This window comes from Platalea leucorodia (assembly GCF_965183815.1).
Source record: "Platalea leucorodia genome assembly, chromosome: 3".
Lineage (NCBI taxonomy): Eukaryota > Metazoa > Chordata > Aves > Pelecaniformes > Threskiornithidae > Platalea > Platalea leucorodia.
In genome coordinates, this window is record NC_138825.1 from 128,283,633 (window position 1) to 128,302,002 (window position 18,370).

The 18,370-nt window shown below is 53.1% G+C and overlaps 2 protein-coding genes across 2 annotated transcripts in view; one reads left to right on the forward strand and one right to left on the reverse strand.

Annotated features, from left to right (window-relative positions):
• Window positions 1-7,953, reverse strand: part of IFT172 (intraflagellar transport 172) — a 41,797-nt gene extending 33,844 nt beyond the window's left edge. Inside the window, exons 1-7 of the mRNA XM_082305748.1 lie at window positions 7,847-7,953; window positions 7,610-7,753; window positions 7,366-7,478; window positions 5,196-5,235; window positions 2,331-2,396; window positions 1,858-1,937; window positions 444-531 (exon numbers count right to left, since the gene is read on the reverse strand). Of these exons, the coding sequence (XP_082161874.1) occupies window positions 444-531; window positions 1,858-1,937; window positions 2,331-2,396; window positions 5,196-5,235; window positions 7,366-7,478; window positions 7,610-7,753; window positions 7,847-7,885 (570 nt within the window). The 5' untranslated portion in view covers window positions 7,886-7,953. The remainder of the gene's footprint in view (window positions 1-443; window positions 532-1,857; window positions 1,938-2,330; window positions 2,397-5,195; window positions 5,236-7,365; window positions 7,479-7,609; window positions 7,754-7,846) is intronic.
• A 162-nt stretch (window positions 7,954-8,115) lies between these two features.
• LOC309587404 (low density lipoprotein receptor adapter protein 1-like) lies at window positions 8,116-14,710 on the forward strand (the record flags this gene model as incomplete). The annotated part of the gene is made up of 7 exons (XM_082305521.1): window positions 8,116-8,200; window positions 10,821-10,963; window positions 11,493-11,605; window positions 12,547-12,661; window positions 13,049-13,121; window positions 13,552-13,664; window positions 14,657-14,710. The coding sequence occupies 7 exons, from the start codon at window positions 8,116-8,118 to the stop codon at window positions 14,708-14,710; spliced, it is 696 nt and encodes a 231-aa protein (XP_082161647.1).
• Between the last annotated feature and the right edge of the window lie 3,660 nt (window positions 14,711-18,370).

Consider the following 18,370-nt stretch of genomic DNA (forward strand, 5'->3'; position numbering starts at 1 on the left):
AAGGAGCAGGAGGCTCAGGAGAAATGCTGGGTGCCTAGAGTACCCTGTCCACAGACAGAGTGTGATCTTGGGATTCAGGATTAACTGGGATAACTATACATTGCTTAGCATGAAGATGACAATAGCTATTCCCTGGAACCCTACCCATTTAAGCATCATTCTCCTGGACACTAACATCAGATCTTTCCAGACACCTGAAAATCCTTATGTCTCATACACAAAAACGTAACTTCCCCTCTTACCACCACACTCACTGTATTTCAAAGCACCTAGTCACTGTTCTGTCTTCATCAATGCTCCATAAAACCTATGCTAGCAAGTACAGACTGCAGCTACTCTCCAGACTTGCACTCCCTCCATGGCCTGCTCCTTTTCCAGTGCTCGAGTTGGGGAGTAGGCTGTGCAAACAGGAATTTTGCTCATTGCAGAAGGATCTTTGATACCTGTGATTCACCTGAGCCCTCATCATCAAAGAAGAAGCGTACTATGGTTCCATCTGCATGGCCAGACAGGATTCCCTTCCCCGACACACTGCGAAGAAACACAGACAGGATGATGCAATATTGCAGTAAGACTTGCACCTTTATTTTCACATCCCTGCCCAGAGGAGCCAGTCCCAGGGTCATCACTGATGTTCCTCATCAAAGGAACCTTCACCAAAGATAAGCTGGGTGATCAACACAAGAATATCTAGTACCTGTATCAGTGTCTGTAAAAACAAAGCAGACAAAAGTATCGAGAGTGGAAATGCGAGTGGCCAGTTAAATATCTTCATCGTGTAAAACCACAATAACCAACTTTCTGTATTACTGAAACACAGAGAGGCTAAGTAACCTTAAGTGGAATAATGACTATGCACACAATTTCTTATAGCAAGATGTATCAAACAACCCTTTCATTGGAACAATTCCAGAGGTGAGGCTGGATATTGTGATGCCAGAAATCCCTAAAGGCAACACAATTTAGAGAAAAAACATCTGGACAAACACTCCAGGCCTAAGTCCATTATTTGTAGCATTAATGTCTTCTCAACACAAGCAGGGAGAAGAGAGCAAGGAAGAGGAAACAGGCCTAATGTAATGCACCCAGAAAGAACACTTTTTAATGATGATTCAAGTACAGAATACAAATTCAATGAACACTGTAACAATCCAGGAATCATACATCTGTTTTCTGTTGATTGCAATCCCAGATTTGTCACTGATACCATAGCAATAACAGCATGATCTGTGTTTAGAAATAAAATAAAGGGGGAAGGGGGATAGGGGGAGAGGAGGGGAAGCAGGGAAATTTTTTAATTTGTTTAGCACTCAAAAACCAGAATGACACCATTTAGTGAAAATCCCACTGCTAGGACCCATGACATATCTTAAATTTTTTAGGTAACGGAAACTAAAGTAATTAAAACGAAATCTAATTAAAATAATTTAAAATTGCACTTTATGGTTATTTTTATAATTATAGCCTTGTCACAGTTTTATCTGGCAGAATATTTTTGCTTTTTTTAGTCCTTAAACTTGACTAATGTTAGTAATTAGCTAGATGAAGTTGACAAATTTAATCTTTATAAAGTCATGGATTCAAATAAATCAATGTATGTAAGTAATCTCATGGGGACTTGCATCCTGAAATGTGTTTGAGGGACAACCAAACGACATGGGCCAGTGCAGTATAGGCAGGTACCAGATTTTAGGAAGGAATTCCTTCTGGGAAGCACAGTATTTTATTATCTTGACAAGGAACTGATAGCAGAAAGACACTCTGGCAGCCTCCCATACTGCCACTAGTTATGCCAGGGCCCATAGCAGGTAGGAGACTGAGCCAAAGCAGTGTAGGCTAAAGCAATGCCATACTCACTTGGAAGTTAGCGAGACCACATAGGAATCTGTCCCATAAATGGTGGAAGACTTGTTGTTCTTTGTATTTGCTAAACGAACCTGAGAAAGAGAATCTGATCAATGTTGCTCCTGTCTGCAGAATGTGGATTTCCCCCAGTGTAATGTCCCCAGAGATTTCCCAGTCCATGACTAGCGCCAGAAATAACAGGAAGCTCATTGCTTTCCGGTAGGTTGGAGAAGAAGTGGAAAAGTTGGAGTCACACTTCCACATTTCTAGAAAGGCTTGGGAAAAGGACCAAATGATCCAGTAGAACCTCCAAGGACTAACTAGGAACGAGAACCAGAACATTCAAGTCAGTAGTATAATCCCTTTGTTGCTATTCCGTGCCCAGTGCCACATAGTAATGGCTCCTACCCTGCAGCCCAGGTGCTTGCAGGCCCTGGTAGCCCGTGCATGGAAAAGAAAATCAGGCAAATAACAAGTTTCTCTACCTTTCCTTCGGCAAGACCGAAGACAATGATATTCTCCGCTGGCCACGATAAGCAGGTCACAGCACTCTGTCAAGGAGGAGGTAAAAAGAGAGATAAGAGCTCCAACCTACTTAGAAAGCTTCTTGCCCCGTTGCTACATAAGACAGCTCGTGAACAGTATGACCACTCAGACCAAGAAAGAGGAGAGATGGGGGCATTTGGACTGACCTTAAAGTAGGATTGAGGCCCTCCACGCTGAAGCTTGAACTAGGTAATAGTGAGTTGGGGTAAAGTAACAGGCTCAGAAGAGCTATAGCAGGGCATCAAAGTTATACCAGGCATGTTCAGTATGGATGCTCTTCTGAGAGGATTACTCATTGATCAGATGTGTGGTTTTCCACATGCTATTGTTGAATGTGCAAAATCATGGCTATTTTAAAAGATTTTTTGCAACAAGTATAAAACATAAAAATAATTTGACTATTCTAGCTTCTGTAATAGATATGAGAATATTTGTACATTGGATCTTCATTTGATGAATCAGAAATAGTCTTTATTTATATTTTTTCATTTACAAGCAAGATGGTTCTCCGACGCTACCAAGTAGGTCAGGTAGAAACAAGTTCATTAAATCCTAACCAAAGGTATTCTCAAAATCTGAGGTGGGGGTCAGGGTGAATAAAGCTGAGCACGAAATCCAACTGTAAGACAGGACCAAGAGAGTTAATGAAACTGTTTCATGTTGAAACTGAAGAATTTAGTCAATAAGAAGGCTGGTGCTTAACACTGTGCCACCAGCACTAGCCTCACTGGCTCATCTGTTCCATTTTAAGCATCTGGGCCTGCTTTAGACATATATACAGTCTAATTTATGCATCTCACCTTCTATCCCCCACTCTTACCATTCACATCAGCAAACACAGCTACAATCAGATACCAAAATGTCCCTGGATACCTAAGCTGCTCATAATTTATACGTCCAACCAATGACCAAGACCCATTTTATATTACACCTGTTTCCCAGACATCCGTATATTTCCCTCATTATCTGCCACACCCTTATTTTCAGTCTAACACAATCAAAAGCAGCCCAGTGGTAGCTTAGAAACAAGCCTCACAAAGTGGTAATGTGCTCAGCTATTGTGTAAAAAAGTCAAACTTGCACATACTCATCCCGACCCTGTAGCAGGATGCCTTCCTTGCCAGCACAGCAGAATAGTGTCACTGTATTCACAAGATGTGTAAGAGTGCCCAACAGATTTTGCAAATGGCAGGAGAGGGAAAGGGCTCAATAAATGATCTCTCATATTGACTGAACACACCAAAAATTTGTAAATATCAATACTTAGTTACAGGAGAAAACTGGACACAGTGGTAAGAAACCACACACATAGCATTAGAAAAAATAAAGGATTTATTATGACAGAAATGGTAGAAAAGGCATGGGGAAAATGAAAGAATGAGAGAAAAGAGAAATGAACCACTACATTAAAAATACGAAAACCTGTATGCATCCTGTGCACAGCATCTAAGCCTTGTGAGACACAAGCAGCCTCCTACCAGGCTGTCAGCCAGGTGCTGCAGCAAAGGAGAGCCAGAGGGGCAGGAAGCTAGTCTTGCCAGCAGGCAGGCAGCAGGCAATATACAACGAAAGGACTCTCCAGTGAGGCTACAGGTACCCGCACCTGGAATAACCACGATGTTCAGGAAAGGGACAAGTGGACACCAAGCCCCTCTTGCTCTCTTTCCCTCATGACACTCTATTCCAGTGTCATGACCACTCAGAGCAGCAGCTCAACCACAGAGAAACAAAGGCTGACCAACAGCTTTCTTCACTTATCGCCAGAGCCACAGAACTACATGGATTCCCCTACTGCAGCCAGGAGTGAGTGTTCAGAGAGGCTAGAGGGCCCTCCTAAGCCACGCTAAGAGCAGCTGCAGTGGTGGGCCACGACCCAGCCCTGAGATGAAGGCTTTCAATCCAGAGGCTGAGGCTGCTCTTCACCTGAGAAGGAGCTTGAGAATGCCTGGCACAGAAACTCCAGCAACTCCATTAGAAGCAGCTCCGCTTATGACTTCTGGGGATTTGGCCCAGGAGGATGACTCGTCCTAACTGGTACTGGCTCCTTCAGGGGCCTACATAGCAGAGAACTCCTCTAGTGACACAGAGAAAGTGGGGGTCATAGTGTGATGGCAACTGGATGGAAAGCCTACGGCAGCTGCTGGAGGTAGAACAACTAGTCAGTGCACTGTATTTTCTCATACAGATGGTTTTCTATGCAAGGACTAGATAACACCTTTGCCTTTTCCAGATACTTACATCTACCTCAGGACAATCCTTGCCAGAGATACCTACTGAGTAGAGTGCTCTCTGACACATGCAGGCAGAGCTAGATGAGCAGAACACGAAGGCAGCCAAGGAGATAACCTGACTGAAATTACAAACCTCAGGTCTTTGAACATGTGGAAACTGTGCAGTTTGACTGAATTCTGCACACTTTACATTTTGGTTAATATGGACTCTTGGGGCTTAGGTTTGCCAACCTGTGAAAAATAGTTGGGCTCAGTCTCTCTTATTTTCCCCTTCAACTCCCTTAAAACATTCTGTCCACTGATGCCTAAAGTAGTCCCCAAAGTTTTGTAATTGACTGCATTGATCATTCAGCAATTAATTACTTTGTTGTACCCAGGCATTATGTGGCCTCTGAAGCTTGGTGAGTAATACATGCCTGAAAATTTAGAGATTATCTTAGGATCTACCTTTTGGAGATCAAGTACCACTGACAGTTTGGCCAAGTACACCTGTGAGTATGAGCAGAGACATCTAATTGTCTTTATCCTACATATGCTGGAGGAAATGGAGTTAAACAGGAGTCTGGGTCTCACCGTTTGGATGAACTTGTTGCATATCACCTTCTTGTCACCCCTGCAGAAAAAGGCAGATGAAAATGACTATCAGTGAAGCTAGCAATACTGCCCATTCTGGCTACCCTACTGTTTGTATTCAGTCTGTTTTAGTATTGCCAAACACAAGCCATTTAAGTTTTGTACACTGTCTATCACAAACCAACTTTAGGCAGAAAATGAAAAAAAAAAGCAACTTCTGAACTTCCAAAATTCTGGTGACCTGCCTTTCTGAGCACCTTTAGCACAACACATGCCAGCAAATGAGGCTGAAGTGAGGCAGGTATATGCCACAGTTCCACATCTATGAAACAGGGGACAGCAGCATAGGCTTTACAGCTACAGCTCCACAGAAGTCTATGGGGCCGGATGGGATCCACCCACGGGTACTGAGGGAGCTGGTGGAAGTGCTCACCAGGCCACTTTCAATCCTTCATCAGCAGTCCTGGCTAACCCGAGAGGTCCCAGTTGACTGGAGGTTAGCAAATGTGACTCCCTTCTACAAGAAAGGCTGGAAGGAGGACTTGGGAAACTATAGGCCTGTCAGCCTGACCTCAGTGCTGGGGAACGTTATGGAGGAGACCATCCTGAGTGCCATCACGTGGCACGTACGGGACAACCAGGGGATCAGGCCCAGTCTGCATGGGTTTATGAAAGGCAGGTCCTGCTTGACTAACCCAATCTCCTTCTATGACAAGGTGACCCACTTAGTGCATGAGGGAGAGGCTGTGGATGTTGGCTGCCTGGACTTTAGTAAAGCCTTTGACACTGTTTCCCACAGCATTCTCCTGGAGAAACTGGCTGCTTATGGCTTGGACAGGCATATGCTTTGCTGGGTAAAAAACTGGCTGGATTGCTGAGCCCAAAGAGTTGTGGTGAATGGAGTTAAATCCAGTTGGTGACTGGTCACTAGTGGTGTTCCCCAGGGCTCAGAATTGGGGCCACTTCTGTTTAATATCTTCATCAATGATCTGGGTGAGGGGATCGAGTGCACCCTCAGTAAGTCTGCAGATGACACCAAGTTGGGTAGGAGTGTTGATCTGCTGGAGGGAAGGAAGGCCCTACAGAGGGATCTGGACAGGGTGGATCGATGGGCCGAGGCCAACTGTGTGAGGGTCAACAAGGCTCAGTGCCGGGTCCTGCACTTGGGTCACAACAACCCCATGCAACACTACAGGCTTGGGGAAGAGTGGCTGGAGAGCTGCCCGGCAGAAAAGGACCTGGGGGTGTTGGTCAACAGCCGGCTGAATATGAGCCGGCAGTGTGCCCAGGTGGCCAAGAAGGCCAATAGCGTCCTGGCTTCCATCAGAAATAGTGTGGCCAGCAGGACTAGGGAATTGATCATCCCCCTGTACTGGGCACTGGTGAGGCTGCACCTCGAATCTTGTGTTCAGTGTTGGGCCCCTCACTACAAGAAGGACATTGAGGTGCTGGAGCGTGTCCAAAGAAGGGCAACAAAGCTGGTGAAGGGTCTAGAGCACAAGTCTCATGAGGAGCGGCTGAGGGAGCTGGGGTTGTTTAGCCTGGAGAAAAGGAGGCTGAAGGGAGACCTTATCACTCTCTACAACTACCTGAAAGGAGGCTGTAGGGAGGTGGGTGTCAGTCTCTTCTCCCAAGTAACAAGTGATAGGACAAGAGGAAATGGCCTCAAGCTGCACCAGGGCAGGTTTAGATTGGATATTAGGAAAAATTCCTTCATCAAAAGGGCTGTCAGGCACTGGCACAGGCTGCCCAGGGAAGTGGTTGAGTCCCCATTCCTGGGGGTATTTAAAAGCCGGGGAGATGTGGTGCTTAGGGACATGATTTAGTGGTGGACTTGGCAGTGCCAGGTTAACAGTTTGACTCGATGATCTTAAAGGTCCTTTCCAACCTAAATGATCCTATGGCTCTATGATTCTAAGCTCAGCTGGTGCATGCTCACACAGGGCTCCACAAGGGCTGTGTTCAAGGAAATCCCATCTGCTGCTCACCATAGAAACATCTGAGTGACTCACTGTAGGTTAGATGATGCGCAGTGTGTACTGGGCTGAGGAGCAAGCCAGGACACTGATGCTGGTAGCATCAACACGCGGAAAGCACACTGTACAGCAAGAAGGAAAGTGCCGTCCCCTCCTCACGGGTGCAGCACTGGACACTTCACCACCAGACTTACCACTCCTCTCCAATCCTGTAGACGTAGACAATGTTGTCTGTTTGGCCGATTGCAATTTTGGTGGAGTCCGGGGAGAAGGCCATGCCTTTGACCACGTAGCTTTTCCTGCCATACTGTGGAGCAGATAGCAGTGTGAACCACAGGGAAAGCCTGGCCTGCCCCAAGCGCACTTGCCCAGCCCACAGACGACCGTGCCCCGCTGCACCAGGCCCCGGCGGCAGCAGGCCGGGCCCCGGGCCCTCACCTTGGCGTCGGCGGGCTTGGTGGAGAACTTGTCACGCCGCTCGCCTTGCTCGTCGTACAGCAGCACCACCCGGTCCGCGGTGCACACGGCGAACCGGGCGCTGCTGGCCGACCAGGCCATGCAGGTCACCCGCGCAGTCCCGTCCTGCGGGGCACACACAGCCTCAGCACCGCTGCCCCCCGGCCCGGCCCGCTCCCCCCCACCCGGCGCGCCCCGGCCCTCCCGACCCGACCCGACCTGCGGGGCCAGCAGGGTCCGCACGTGCCGCAGCTGCATCGCGCCGAGCGCCGGGGCTGGGACCGCCACCGGGCCGGGCCGGGCCCCTCCGCCGCCGCCGCCACCGCCGCCGCCGGGCCCACCTCGCTCCGCCCCCCGTTGCCCCGGCAACCCCAGCACCTCCGCCGCTGCTGACGTCAGCGCGCAGAGCCCAGCGGCGGACGGCCCCCCCGCCCGGGCCTCCCGCCGCCCCGATACCGGCAGGGCTCGGTTCCGGCTCCGTTTCTGCCATGGAGGCGCTGCGGGCGGCGGGGCGCGCCGTGCTGCGGAGCCCGCGCCTCGCCCGGCACGGCCTGGGGCTCCGCCGGCGGCGCAGTGAGTGCGGGCCGCGGCTGCCGGGGAGCGGGCGGGGGCCGCGGGCCGGGCCGGGGCCGGGCTCACCTGCGGCGCGGGCCAGGCGGAGCATCGCTCTGGGCCTGCCCGGATGCCGGTGCGCCGCGGGTGGGGTAGGCAGCCCGCATCTCGCTCTGGCCGGGCTCGGGACGCGGCCGCTGCCTGCTGTGGGGAGCGGTGTGGGGCACGGCTGTGGCCGTGCCGTGGGGCCGCGGGCCGAGGCGGGCTGGCGACACTGTGGGGAGTGATGCGGGGCCCGGGGGACGGGCTGTGGCTGCGGGCTGAGGCGGGCTGGCGGTGCTATGGGGCAGTGGGGGGCCCGTCGTCCGGGGGATGGGCTGTGGCCATGCCGTGGGGCCGCGGGCTGAGGCGGGCTGGCGGTGCTGTGGGGCAGCGCGGGGGCTGTGGGGCAGCGTGGGGGCTGAGGAGCAGGCTGTAGCAGTACCTGGGGGCAGGCTGTGGGGCTGCAGGCTGAGGCGGGCAGCACTACTGTGGGCTGCTTGCCTGGCCCTCCCTGCCATACTCTCCTGGCTGCTAGCTTCTTGCCCCACTTTTGAATTGAGGCCACCTGTGCTGGTGGGCTGAGAGGCCTTGGGCAGCTGTGACAGACAGTGCCAGCGGTGCCAGGTGCTGGAACACACTGTATCCCATCCGCAGGCACCCTCCACAGCCTGTGCAGGCCTTGGTCTCCTTGAACCTGGTTCTCTGCAGTGAGTGTGGCAGGACTGCATATGTCGCTCACTGCAGGCTGACTGCCGTGCTGTCTGCGGCACAGCCAGATCCGAGACTGACCCCACAGACCCAGCAGGAGGGCTGTGCCTGGGCTTTCTTAGTCATAGCTGCCCAAAGGCTTTATTGGAGCAGCAGAGCTCACTCTGGCGGCCCTGGCACGTGTGGGCTGTTCTCGAAGTTCGGAGTAAGACAGTGCTCTTCTACCCTGGGGAGAGATCCCTGACACCTGCATGGTACCAAGTGGGTTCCCTGCTAGTTGTAATTTGTGCAGGAATATGCTGTGCAAATAAGGTCTCCCGATTTCCCTGTGGGTTCAGGTTATTCCAGTTATGAGTTAGAGCCTTCTGCAAGTGTGCCAGTAATGTTCAGGGAGCTACTCCCAGGAAAGAGATGAAAAATAACCCTGAAAAGTATTAGCTTAGTATGATCAGTAGATACCTAGGCAATTCCCAGGGAAGTGTACAAACCTGGTGTTTGTAGCTGAGTGTGTAACTTGTGTGTTCTTGTTCCTTCCCTCCTCTGTGGGATGAATCCCCAAGAAGAAGAGAGAGACTGTGACTCCCTGTGTCTTAGCCCTTCTGCATATCTCCTCTCTCACCATCCTTGTACCCTTTGGGATATGAGGAAAGTAAATATGTGCTAGCATCTGCTTCAGCTCTCCTTGAAAATTATCACCAAGAAGTGCTTCGCATAAGAGAAGTGTTTGTGTGTGGCACACTGGTAACTAAAGCTTTTGCCTTCGATGAGAGTGAACTTTCTGTTGAAGCCGATCGCTTTGTCTTGTGGGAGCAGAGGTCGAATGGATGCTTCTACGGTGCTTGCTTTGTGTGTTCTCTGCCAACGTTAGTGGTGTCAGGACTGACTGTAGAGCCAGGGCTGCTTCTCCTACCAGCACATCCTCTGTGTGGCAGAACATGCTGGTGAAATGGACTGGTTTCTGAAGGAAGCTGGAGATGCTGAGGACTGTCCCTAGGGAATCTTCCTTGAGTGAACAGACAATCTGCCCATTGTGTTTTGTTGTTTTTTTTTTCTTGACTGCAGCAATGGGGTTTGAAAAGAGAGGACACAGGAAACAGAAGCCAGTGCCCCTTTAATTCTGTGACCTGCAAAGTAATGCATGTGGGAGCTCTCATAGAATCATAGGATCATTTAGGTTGGAAAAGACCTTTAAGATCATCGAGTCCAACCAATGATCCTCCTCCTTCTGTGTGTTGGAGTTCATCCATAAAATGTGTTTTCCTGGAAGCTAGTTTGCATCCTTGAAATACCAGTCTGAGCTCTTCCTTAACACAGAATCTTTGTGATGCAGTTGCTTCCAAGTCACCTCAGCTTGGACCATAAGTGCTAGACAAGCTACCCCTTCCCTGGCAGCCTGCAGCTGCAAATGATAGCTACCAGAGGGTTTGGCTTTGGTTACACTGGGACAACTTGGGGATTTTGATCCAAGTGTGGCAGCAAATGCTGCTGTTCCTGAGGAGTTCCAACAGCTTAGGTGGGTGAGATGAATGCAGTACAGAGCATATCCTGCTTGTAATGAAATAGATGAGACCTGGAAATGCAAGGTTTTTGCAGATAGTGCTGAACACTGCAGCATGTGAGGCCCTATGCAGATATGCAGGAGCTTACTATCTGTGCTGACAGAGCCTGTGTCTCCAGGGATGGAGGACTAAAAGCTTTGAGGGTGAACTGTCCTCTCATTCTGTTCCTTTTCCAAGAATGTCACAGAGCCAGGAGAGTGCCCTGCTGAGGGCAGGTAGCAGCACTGCTGCTGGGAGCAGTGAAGCTGCAACAAGGTGGGGTGGCTCTGCTGGGACTAGCCATGGGGCTGCTGGCATGTGGCTTATGCTGCTAAGGGATTTTGTCTTTGCAGAGCTTCCTGAGAGCTGGGCTGATATGCAGGAGCCACTGCTTGAAGGGATGTGCTTCACACTCAAGTATCTAGGCATGACGCTGGTAGAAAAACCCAAAGGAGAAGACATGGCTGCTGCTGCCATCCGCCGGATCATTGCCACGGTGAGAGCTGGCCCTGGGGCCCTCCTGTCCCCGGGGTGGAGAAGAGCCAATTCAGACCGCAGCCCGTGGACTCTGGGAAGTGTCCATGTCCCAGCCCTGAACCCCAGCTAGAGACCGTGCTGTTCACAAGAGGAGGGTGGTGTGCAAGAGGCTGGCTGGTCTCTGCCTGTGTGCTGTGGGGGAAGCTGTCTTCCTGCAGGACAGCTGCCGCTCCCTGCTTCCACACCAGGAGCACGGCTAGGAGCAGAGCTGTGCCTGTCACAGCATGGAGAGGAGGGTGAAGTACCAGGGGAGGTGGGGTCTGTCATTTCCCATATGCATGGCAATAGTGTGAACAGTTTCCAGGGGTGTTCTATGCAGGGCATGCCTGATTTCCAGGCTCTGCCTTCAAATCCCTATGGCAGGAGCCTTTGCAGCAAGGGTCCAAGTGGGTGGCACTCCATACAGAGTCTGGGGGACTCCTTGCCAGCGAGGGGGGTGAAGACCCTTGCCAGATTTGCAGAGGTGTCTGGTGTCTCCCCACTGCCAGGCACGGGTGGGAGCTCGCAAGTTCCAGAAGGTGATTCTGACAGTGTCTCCGAGGGGAATCTCGCTGCAGGATGCAGACACAAAGGAGATGGTTGAGAACATCTCCATCTACAGGTGGGCATGGCAAGTGGAGGGCCTGGGTGCTCCCCAGCAGCCAGCTGGAGACTGATGGGATCTTGAGCAGCCAGGGAGGGCTGGGCCTTCTGTCAGCGGTACCTTCAAGCTTAGTTCTTCCTTTGGCTTCCTGAGGCCCATGCCCTCTCCCTGCTGTGCTGAATGCAGGCAGGGTCCTGCGTGGCCTTGAATTCTGGGTCAGTCCATCTGTCTTTTTCCTGAGCCCTGCTTGTCTCTTCTGGCATCCAAGCAGGATGTCGAGGCTGATGGTTGGAAAGCCCCCACAGCTAGGGCAGTACTGCATGTCTGGCTCTCTCCACTGACACAGGACCACCCTTCTGGCTGCAATGGGATGAGGGTGCCATGGACTGCAGTTTACTCAGGCTGGCTAAAGGCAGTTGCTGTGAGAGCTAATGTGGGTTTGTTTTTTTTTTTTACTGCTGCCAGCTGTGCTTTGGCTGGGTTGGGTGTCTGTGGGTGCTGGGTGTGAGGGGAGCGTGGCTGCAGGCTGGTGGCTAGATGGGAAGCAGAGACAGGATATCTCCTTGGTACAAAATTTGTGTCTCAGCACCAGAGCTGATGTGCCAAGGCAGACCATCCTACTGCCTGGCCTCCAATCGTGTCCTTGGAGGCAATCACCCACTCTTCTGTGCTCGTTTTTTCTCAGTGCTTGAGTTCATACATTGGGGTTGTACTGGGCATCAGAGGACTGAGGGGCACACTGGGGCAATGCAGGAGGGAATGCCTGCAGATGCGGTGATCTCTTACTAGCTGTAGGTGCCAGGCAGCCTCTGGCCCTTGCTGGGGGGTTGGGCTGCCTGATCATCTGGGGCAGATGAAAGCCTCAGGCTGTCAGCACTGCTTGTTGGTGTGCTGGTAGCACAGCAGAAGACCTGTGCTGGGGTCCTTTATTGCCCTGAGCAGCTCCTCTCTGCCTGCAGGATCTCCTACTGCACAACAGACAAGCTGCAGAACAAAGTCTTCGCTTATGTTGCCCAAAGCCAGGAGAGCGGGGCACTGGAGTGCCATGCCTTCCTCTCACCCAAGAAGAAGATTGTAAGCACTTCCCTTCTGCTATTGGCTCCGTGAGGTAAGGGTGGGAGCAAGGGCCTTCCTTCTCCCCCTTCAGAGAGAGAAGGCCCTTACCTCTGTGCACCTCAGCTGGAAATGGACCCAGGGAGCACATGTGTGCTCACACACTGCAGAAGTGGGTGGTGAGCGAAAGGAGGTTCTCCTGTCCTAGCTCCTCTGGGATCTCCTCTTGGGGATGGCTGGGCCACATAGCTAGACAGACACAGCACTGAGCTCTGGCCTTCCGTGTGTGTGCTCTGCAGGGAAAGGCAGCGAGGGTGGCCTGGGGGCTCTTAGATCTCGTGGCAGTGGGGTTGTCTTGGCTTGAGGGCCGAGATGGAAGCAGACATTCCCCCTCTTTCTTGTACACAGGCCCAGGCTGTGACTCTGACTGTGGCCCAGGCCTTCCAGATGGCACTGGATCTCTGGGAAGCAGCACATGCAGGTAGGAGGAATTTCTCAAACATGGCCCTCTGCCTAGTGCTGGGACTGGGGTCTCCAGTGTGGGACCCTGTTTGGGGCTGTGTGGAGGAGAGATAGCTCACTGCTTGACTGGTGAAACACACCAAGCAGGGAGTGTGTTGTCCCTGCTGTTGTGTTCTCTGCCACTGCTCCACCTGGGGAGCCTGCCCTATATCTGGCTGGGGTGGGGGTGTCCCTGCTATCCATGCTGAACTGTTCTGCATTGCTGAGCTGTAGCACAGCTCAGGGCCCTGTGGTACCTGCCCTGAGCAGTGATCCCCCACCCTTGTTTGCACCTTCCCCCTGAGCACAGCAGGGGTATCTGTCCCTTGCCCACAGTCCTGCCTGTACGTCCCCTGCTGGGCCTTCTCCAAATTGCAGGCACTAACTTTGCTGCTTTTGCCCTGTCCCAGGCTCTAGGCAGGAACAGCCCCTTCACCCTTCATGTGTCTTGGAGAGCAGTGAGCCCGGCAGACCAAGTGAGCCAGCCCCCCCGGGGAGCCCTCCCTTCAGACACCAGTTTGGGGTACAGTATGTGCAAGTCTGGCCCATGCCCAGGGCTGTCTCACATTAGAGCAGGAAAAGAGTAACCCTTATGCAGCTCCCTCCTCCTGGCCTTCCAGGACCCTGTTGGTATCTGCGCAGCCTCCCTCACGCATGGTGGCCTGACATGAAGAGGGACACTCTGTGCTCTCTCTGGATCACAAGGCAGGCATGGTTTGGTCTTTGCTCCAGGAGCTCTCCTGTCAGGCCCAGCATTGCAGCAACTCTCAGCCCTGCTCTGCTGGCACTGTCAAACAGGGACTTGGGACCTGCTCTACACACTTGGTGCCATGGCTAGGGGTGAGGCATTGTCTCTGAAGGAGAGGAGCCTTTGTCTGGTCATCATCTTGCCAGCCTGGGCTAAGGCTCAGCCCTGCCCATCTGCACTACACCTACTGCATGTTCAGAGCCGATCAGAGCATTGCCGGTCTCACTGTGTCCCTGCCCAGGAGCCTCTGGACACTTGGTCCTTGGCCTCATGCTTCCAGCGCTGGCCCAGCCTGGCAGCGCTTGGGGTCATCCTTGCTTACAGCCTGCTCCAGGGTGGTCCTCTGCCTGGCCCTCCAGCTGCAAGATTTGCTCACCCCACTCCTGTCTCTGGGCAAAGGTGCGCTGTGTGCAGCTAATGTCTCAGCGTGGCAGCTTGTTCCCCACTCACAGCCTGTGTTTGGTGCTCTGCTGGCTGGAGGGGATGTCAGAAGAGCTGTGGTCTGTCTCTCCCCTTGTGTGGCTATGTGCCTGAGCCCTGAGGATTTCAGCAGCCCAGCAGTGCAGGTGCCATCTGTCCCCCTACTGCCTGTAGGCACTCTTTGTCTGTGCCATGCCTGGTGGGTGACTGTGTCTTGTGAAGGGGCCAGGGACTGCCCTGCTGCTCCAGAACAGGCTCTGGGCAGCCCAGCCACGCTCCTGGCAGAGACCTGCCCAGGCAGCAAGGTGTCATGGTGTTTTTTTTGTTTTGTTTTATTTGTTTGCCAGGAGGAGGAAGAGGAGGAGGAAGATGATAACGTCTGTGAAACCTTACCTGGGTAGGTGGTGAGCTGCTGCTTGTGTTCAGGGAGATCTCTGGTGAACCCTGTCTTGTTTCCTTCTCTGCACCCCATGCAAGGGGAGCTGCTGGAGCCATAGGCGTGGTAGGAGCATGGAGGAGATCTGCATGGGAGCAAGGGGGAACTTCCTGCTGCTTTCTCTGCCTCTGTCAGCTGAGAGGTCGAGTCAACAGGGAGCTGAGCTGTGGAGGGGCAGATCTTGCAGTTCAGCTTTTGCAGTAGAGCTGTGGGGGACAGATGCTGACCCTCAGGATGTACCCAGAGATGTTACTTGTTCTGTTTCTGCCATGTTTTGCTGAGGCCAGCATATCCAGACATGCTTAGAATCATAGAATTGTTCAAGTTGGAAAAGACCTTTAAGATCATAGAGTCCAACTGTTAACCTAGCACTGCCAAGTCCACCACTTAAGCCATGTCCCCAAGCACCACATCTCCCCGGCTTTTAAATACCTCCAGGGATGGGGACTCAACCACTTCCCTGGGCAGCCTGTGCCAGTGCCTGACAGCCCTTTTGATGAAGGAATTTTTCCTAATATCCAATCTAAACCTGCCCTGGTGCAGCTTGAGGCCATTTCCTCTTGTCCTATCACTTGTTACTTGGGAGAAGAGACTGACACCCACCTCCCTACAGCCTCCTTTCAGGTAGTTGTAGAGAGTGATAAGGTCTCCCTTCAGCCTCCTTTTCTCCAGGCTAAACAACCCCAGCTCCCTCAGCCGCTCCTCATGAGACTTGTGCTCTAGACCCTTCACCAGCTTTGTTGCCCTTTGGACACGCTCCAGCACCTCAATGTCCTTCTTGTAGTGAGGGGCTTCTCGGGTGGGACTCAGAGTTGTCCCTCTCCTCCCACTGATTTCCCTGGGGCTTGGGCCAGGATGGAAGCCTGGTCATGCTGAATTCTGCGTGGACTAGGGCCTGGGGCTGAGCTTGCTGGTGTCTGTCCTGTGTTTGGGAGGAGCTGATGGTACCAGTCCAGCAGTGGAGGATTAACCCATAGGTCTTTGCAGAAGTGCCTGTGGTGGTGGGTGTGAGAGGCCTATTCCATTGTGGTTGTTCTCCATGTGCCTGGCAGCTGGCACCTGGCTGGGGTCTGTCAGTGCTGCAGGGCTGAGCCTGGTCTGAGCTGGTGTCAGCTGGGAACCAGTGCCTGCACAGACTGGAGCTATGTACGTGGCCCTGTAAAGTGGCAGCCCTTTGTACGTGGGGGCTCCTGATGGGAAGGAGATATGGCTTTGCAGTCTCAGGACAGGCTGGCCTGGGGAAAGGGTTTGGTAGCAAGTGGACTAGGGCCTTCTGCACTCTGAGTGCCTGGTACTTTTGCACCATGCCTGCGTCATCAGGGTCACAAGCATGCTGTGTCTCTCAGCAGGCCTTGCTTGGGGTATGATGGGTGCTCTGTTCTCTTCCAAAGCAGCATGGAAGATCTAGGGAGGCGAGCCCATAGCCCAGCAGGTAAGTTCTTTCCTTCAATACTGCTTTGCTGCATCCCCCAGCATGTCCTCTGATGGCTCACCTGGGAAGGGCTGCTTCCCCTCCCCAGGCTGTGCTGGGTTCCCAACTGCACGCCTCATGGACCAGGTCTTCCTCCCTCTTGCTTTTCAGAGTCAGCACCTCTTGTGGCCAGAGCGAGCTCTCCGACTGCTCAGCTGCTGTGCTACCGGTTGGGGCAACCCCCAGACAGCTGGAAGGGGCTGGGAGGGGTTGGAGACCTCCCCTCAGCTGGCCCCAAGACTCCCCTGGGCTAAGCCAAATCTCTGCAGCAATGGACCAGCCACTCAGGATTCACCCTGTGCCTGCACCTGGGCCAGACTGTGCCTGCCCCTGCCGCCGGCACTGCCCACCAGGCACGGGGTCTGCTAGCACCGCTGCCATGCAGTGCACAGACTGTGACACCTGCTCCTTGTCCTGCTCTCTGCCTGCACGAACCGCGTCAAACTGCAGCTGCTCCCTGCTCCCAGCTTGGGCTGGTGGACTGGTGCTTCTTGCTCTGCCCACTCCCAGTGCATGCAGAGCCACCCCAGGCTCTGCAGGCCTGCAGGATGCAGCCAGTGCGCCTGGGACGGCACTGTGTATAACCTGCCTTGCTTGTTTCTCCCACCTTGCTCCTTGTGGTGGCAGTTGGGGATCAGCTGAGGCGGAGCAGCCCCCTGGCAATGGTGGAGGACTTGCTCGGCATGCCTGACCCTCAGGGAGCGATAGCTCTTGGCCTGGAGGAGTGAGTGAGGAAGGCCTTGCCCCTACAGTTCAGCCCCACACCCTCTCACGAGTGAAACAAGCTGGTTTTTAAAGGAAAGCTCTGCCTTTATAGGGAAATAAACTGAGTTTTTTATGGTTGCCATTTGGGTTTGAGTGATGGATGGGGCGCCATGCACAAGTGTGCAAGGTACTGTGTCTCTGCTGTGCTGCATGCAGTGAGGCTTCCTCGCCTGTGGTGAGGGCCTGGGCTGTTCCCTAAGCTCATGGAGCCTGCAGCTGCCCTGGAGCTCCCATGTCTTCCTCGGCTGCTGGCCCTGAGGGAGCTGTTCCTGCTGTGCTGAGGGCTGCTGGGGCCCAGGGTGGCCCTTGTTATCTGGGGGCAGCTGGTCCAGGCTGTGCTGGACTGGTGTGTCTTGAGCACCTGTGAATGTCGTCTGCACCAATGGGAGCTGACAGCTGACCATGTTGAGGCCAGGGAGGACACAAGTGCCCTGTGTGCCAGCAGTTCTCAACCTCTCCCCCTGTGTGCCGGCTCTGCTCTTGGGTGCCTTTGCCCTGCTGCACGCCTGGCTGTGGTCTGGAGATATGGGCAACCCATGCACTTAGTTTCCTTCCCCAGACAGAGCAGGGGAGGCTGCAGCCAGCAGGATGTCTGGTTTCTCTGGCAAGTAATAGTTTGCGGCTGCTTTCTGGCTGAGGACCTTGCTGCTGGGTTCCTGTCACATCGCAGCACATCTCCCCTTCTAAGGCTGGTGACACTGACAGCCCCAGCTGAGCAGTACTCACTGTGTGCAGCCTGGGGTAGTAGAGCTGGTCTCCCAGTGAGTGCTGTAGGCAGGTGCTGTGGGGAAGGGTTGCACTGTGGGGAGGCTTGGGTCCCTGCAGGTCAGTCGAGAGCTGCGTGCTGTTTTTCCCACTTGTGGTTTTGCATGTTGAGTTCTGGTCTCGTGCCTTTCCTCCCACAGCTGAGGGCACAGAGCAACCTGTAGATGTTATTGGGGTTGTTAGGGTGAGCAGGTCATTGTCAGGTCCTCAACTTCCAGCACTGAGGGATGGCTGACCTGTTGATGGTGTGGGTTTAACAGCCCTTGACGTGGCTTCCTGTCCTGCGCTGAACCAGGATGCTTGGCATCCATGCTGTCCTGCAGGTAGTGCTGAGGGGTGGACAGTGCTGCTGCTAATGCCGGCATGTGCTGATTGCTTCACTCACCCTTTGCTCTTGTCCTGTGAATAATTGTTCACCATCTCCTGCCACTGGGGAGGGCAGTGGGCTCTACCCTGCTGCCTGGTAGCTGTCACATCTCCAGACAGAAGTGCTCCAAGCAGTTTAACAGTCTCTCCCCCAGGACTCATGGTTGCTGCAGTGTGCTCTTTCCTGTGACTACGCTGAATGCTGCAGCCCTGTATGGCTTCTTGCAGGACTTCATGGGTGCCAGTTCTGCCATTATT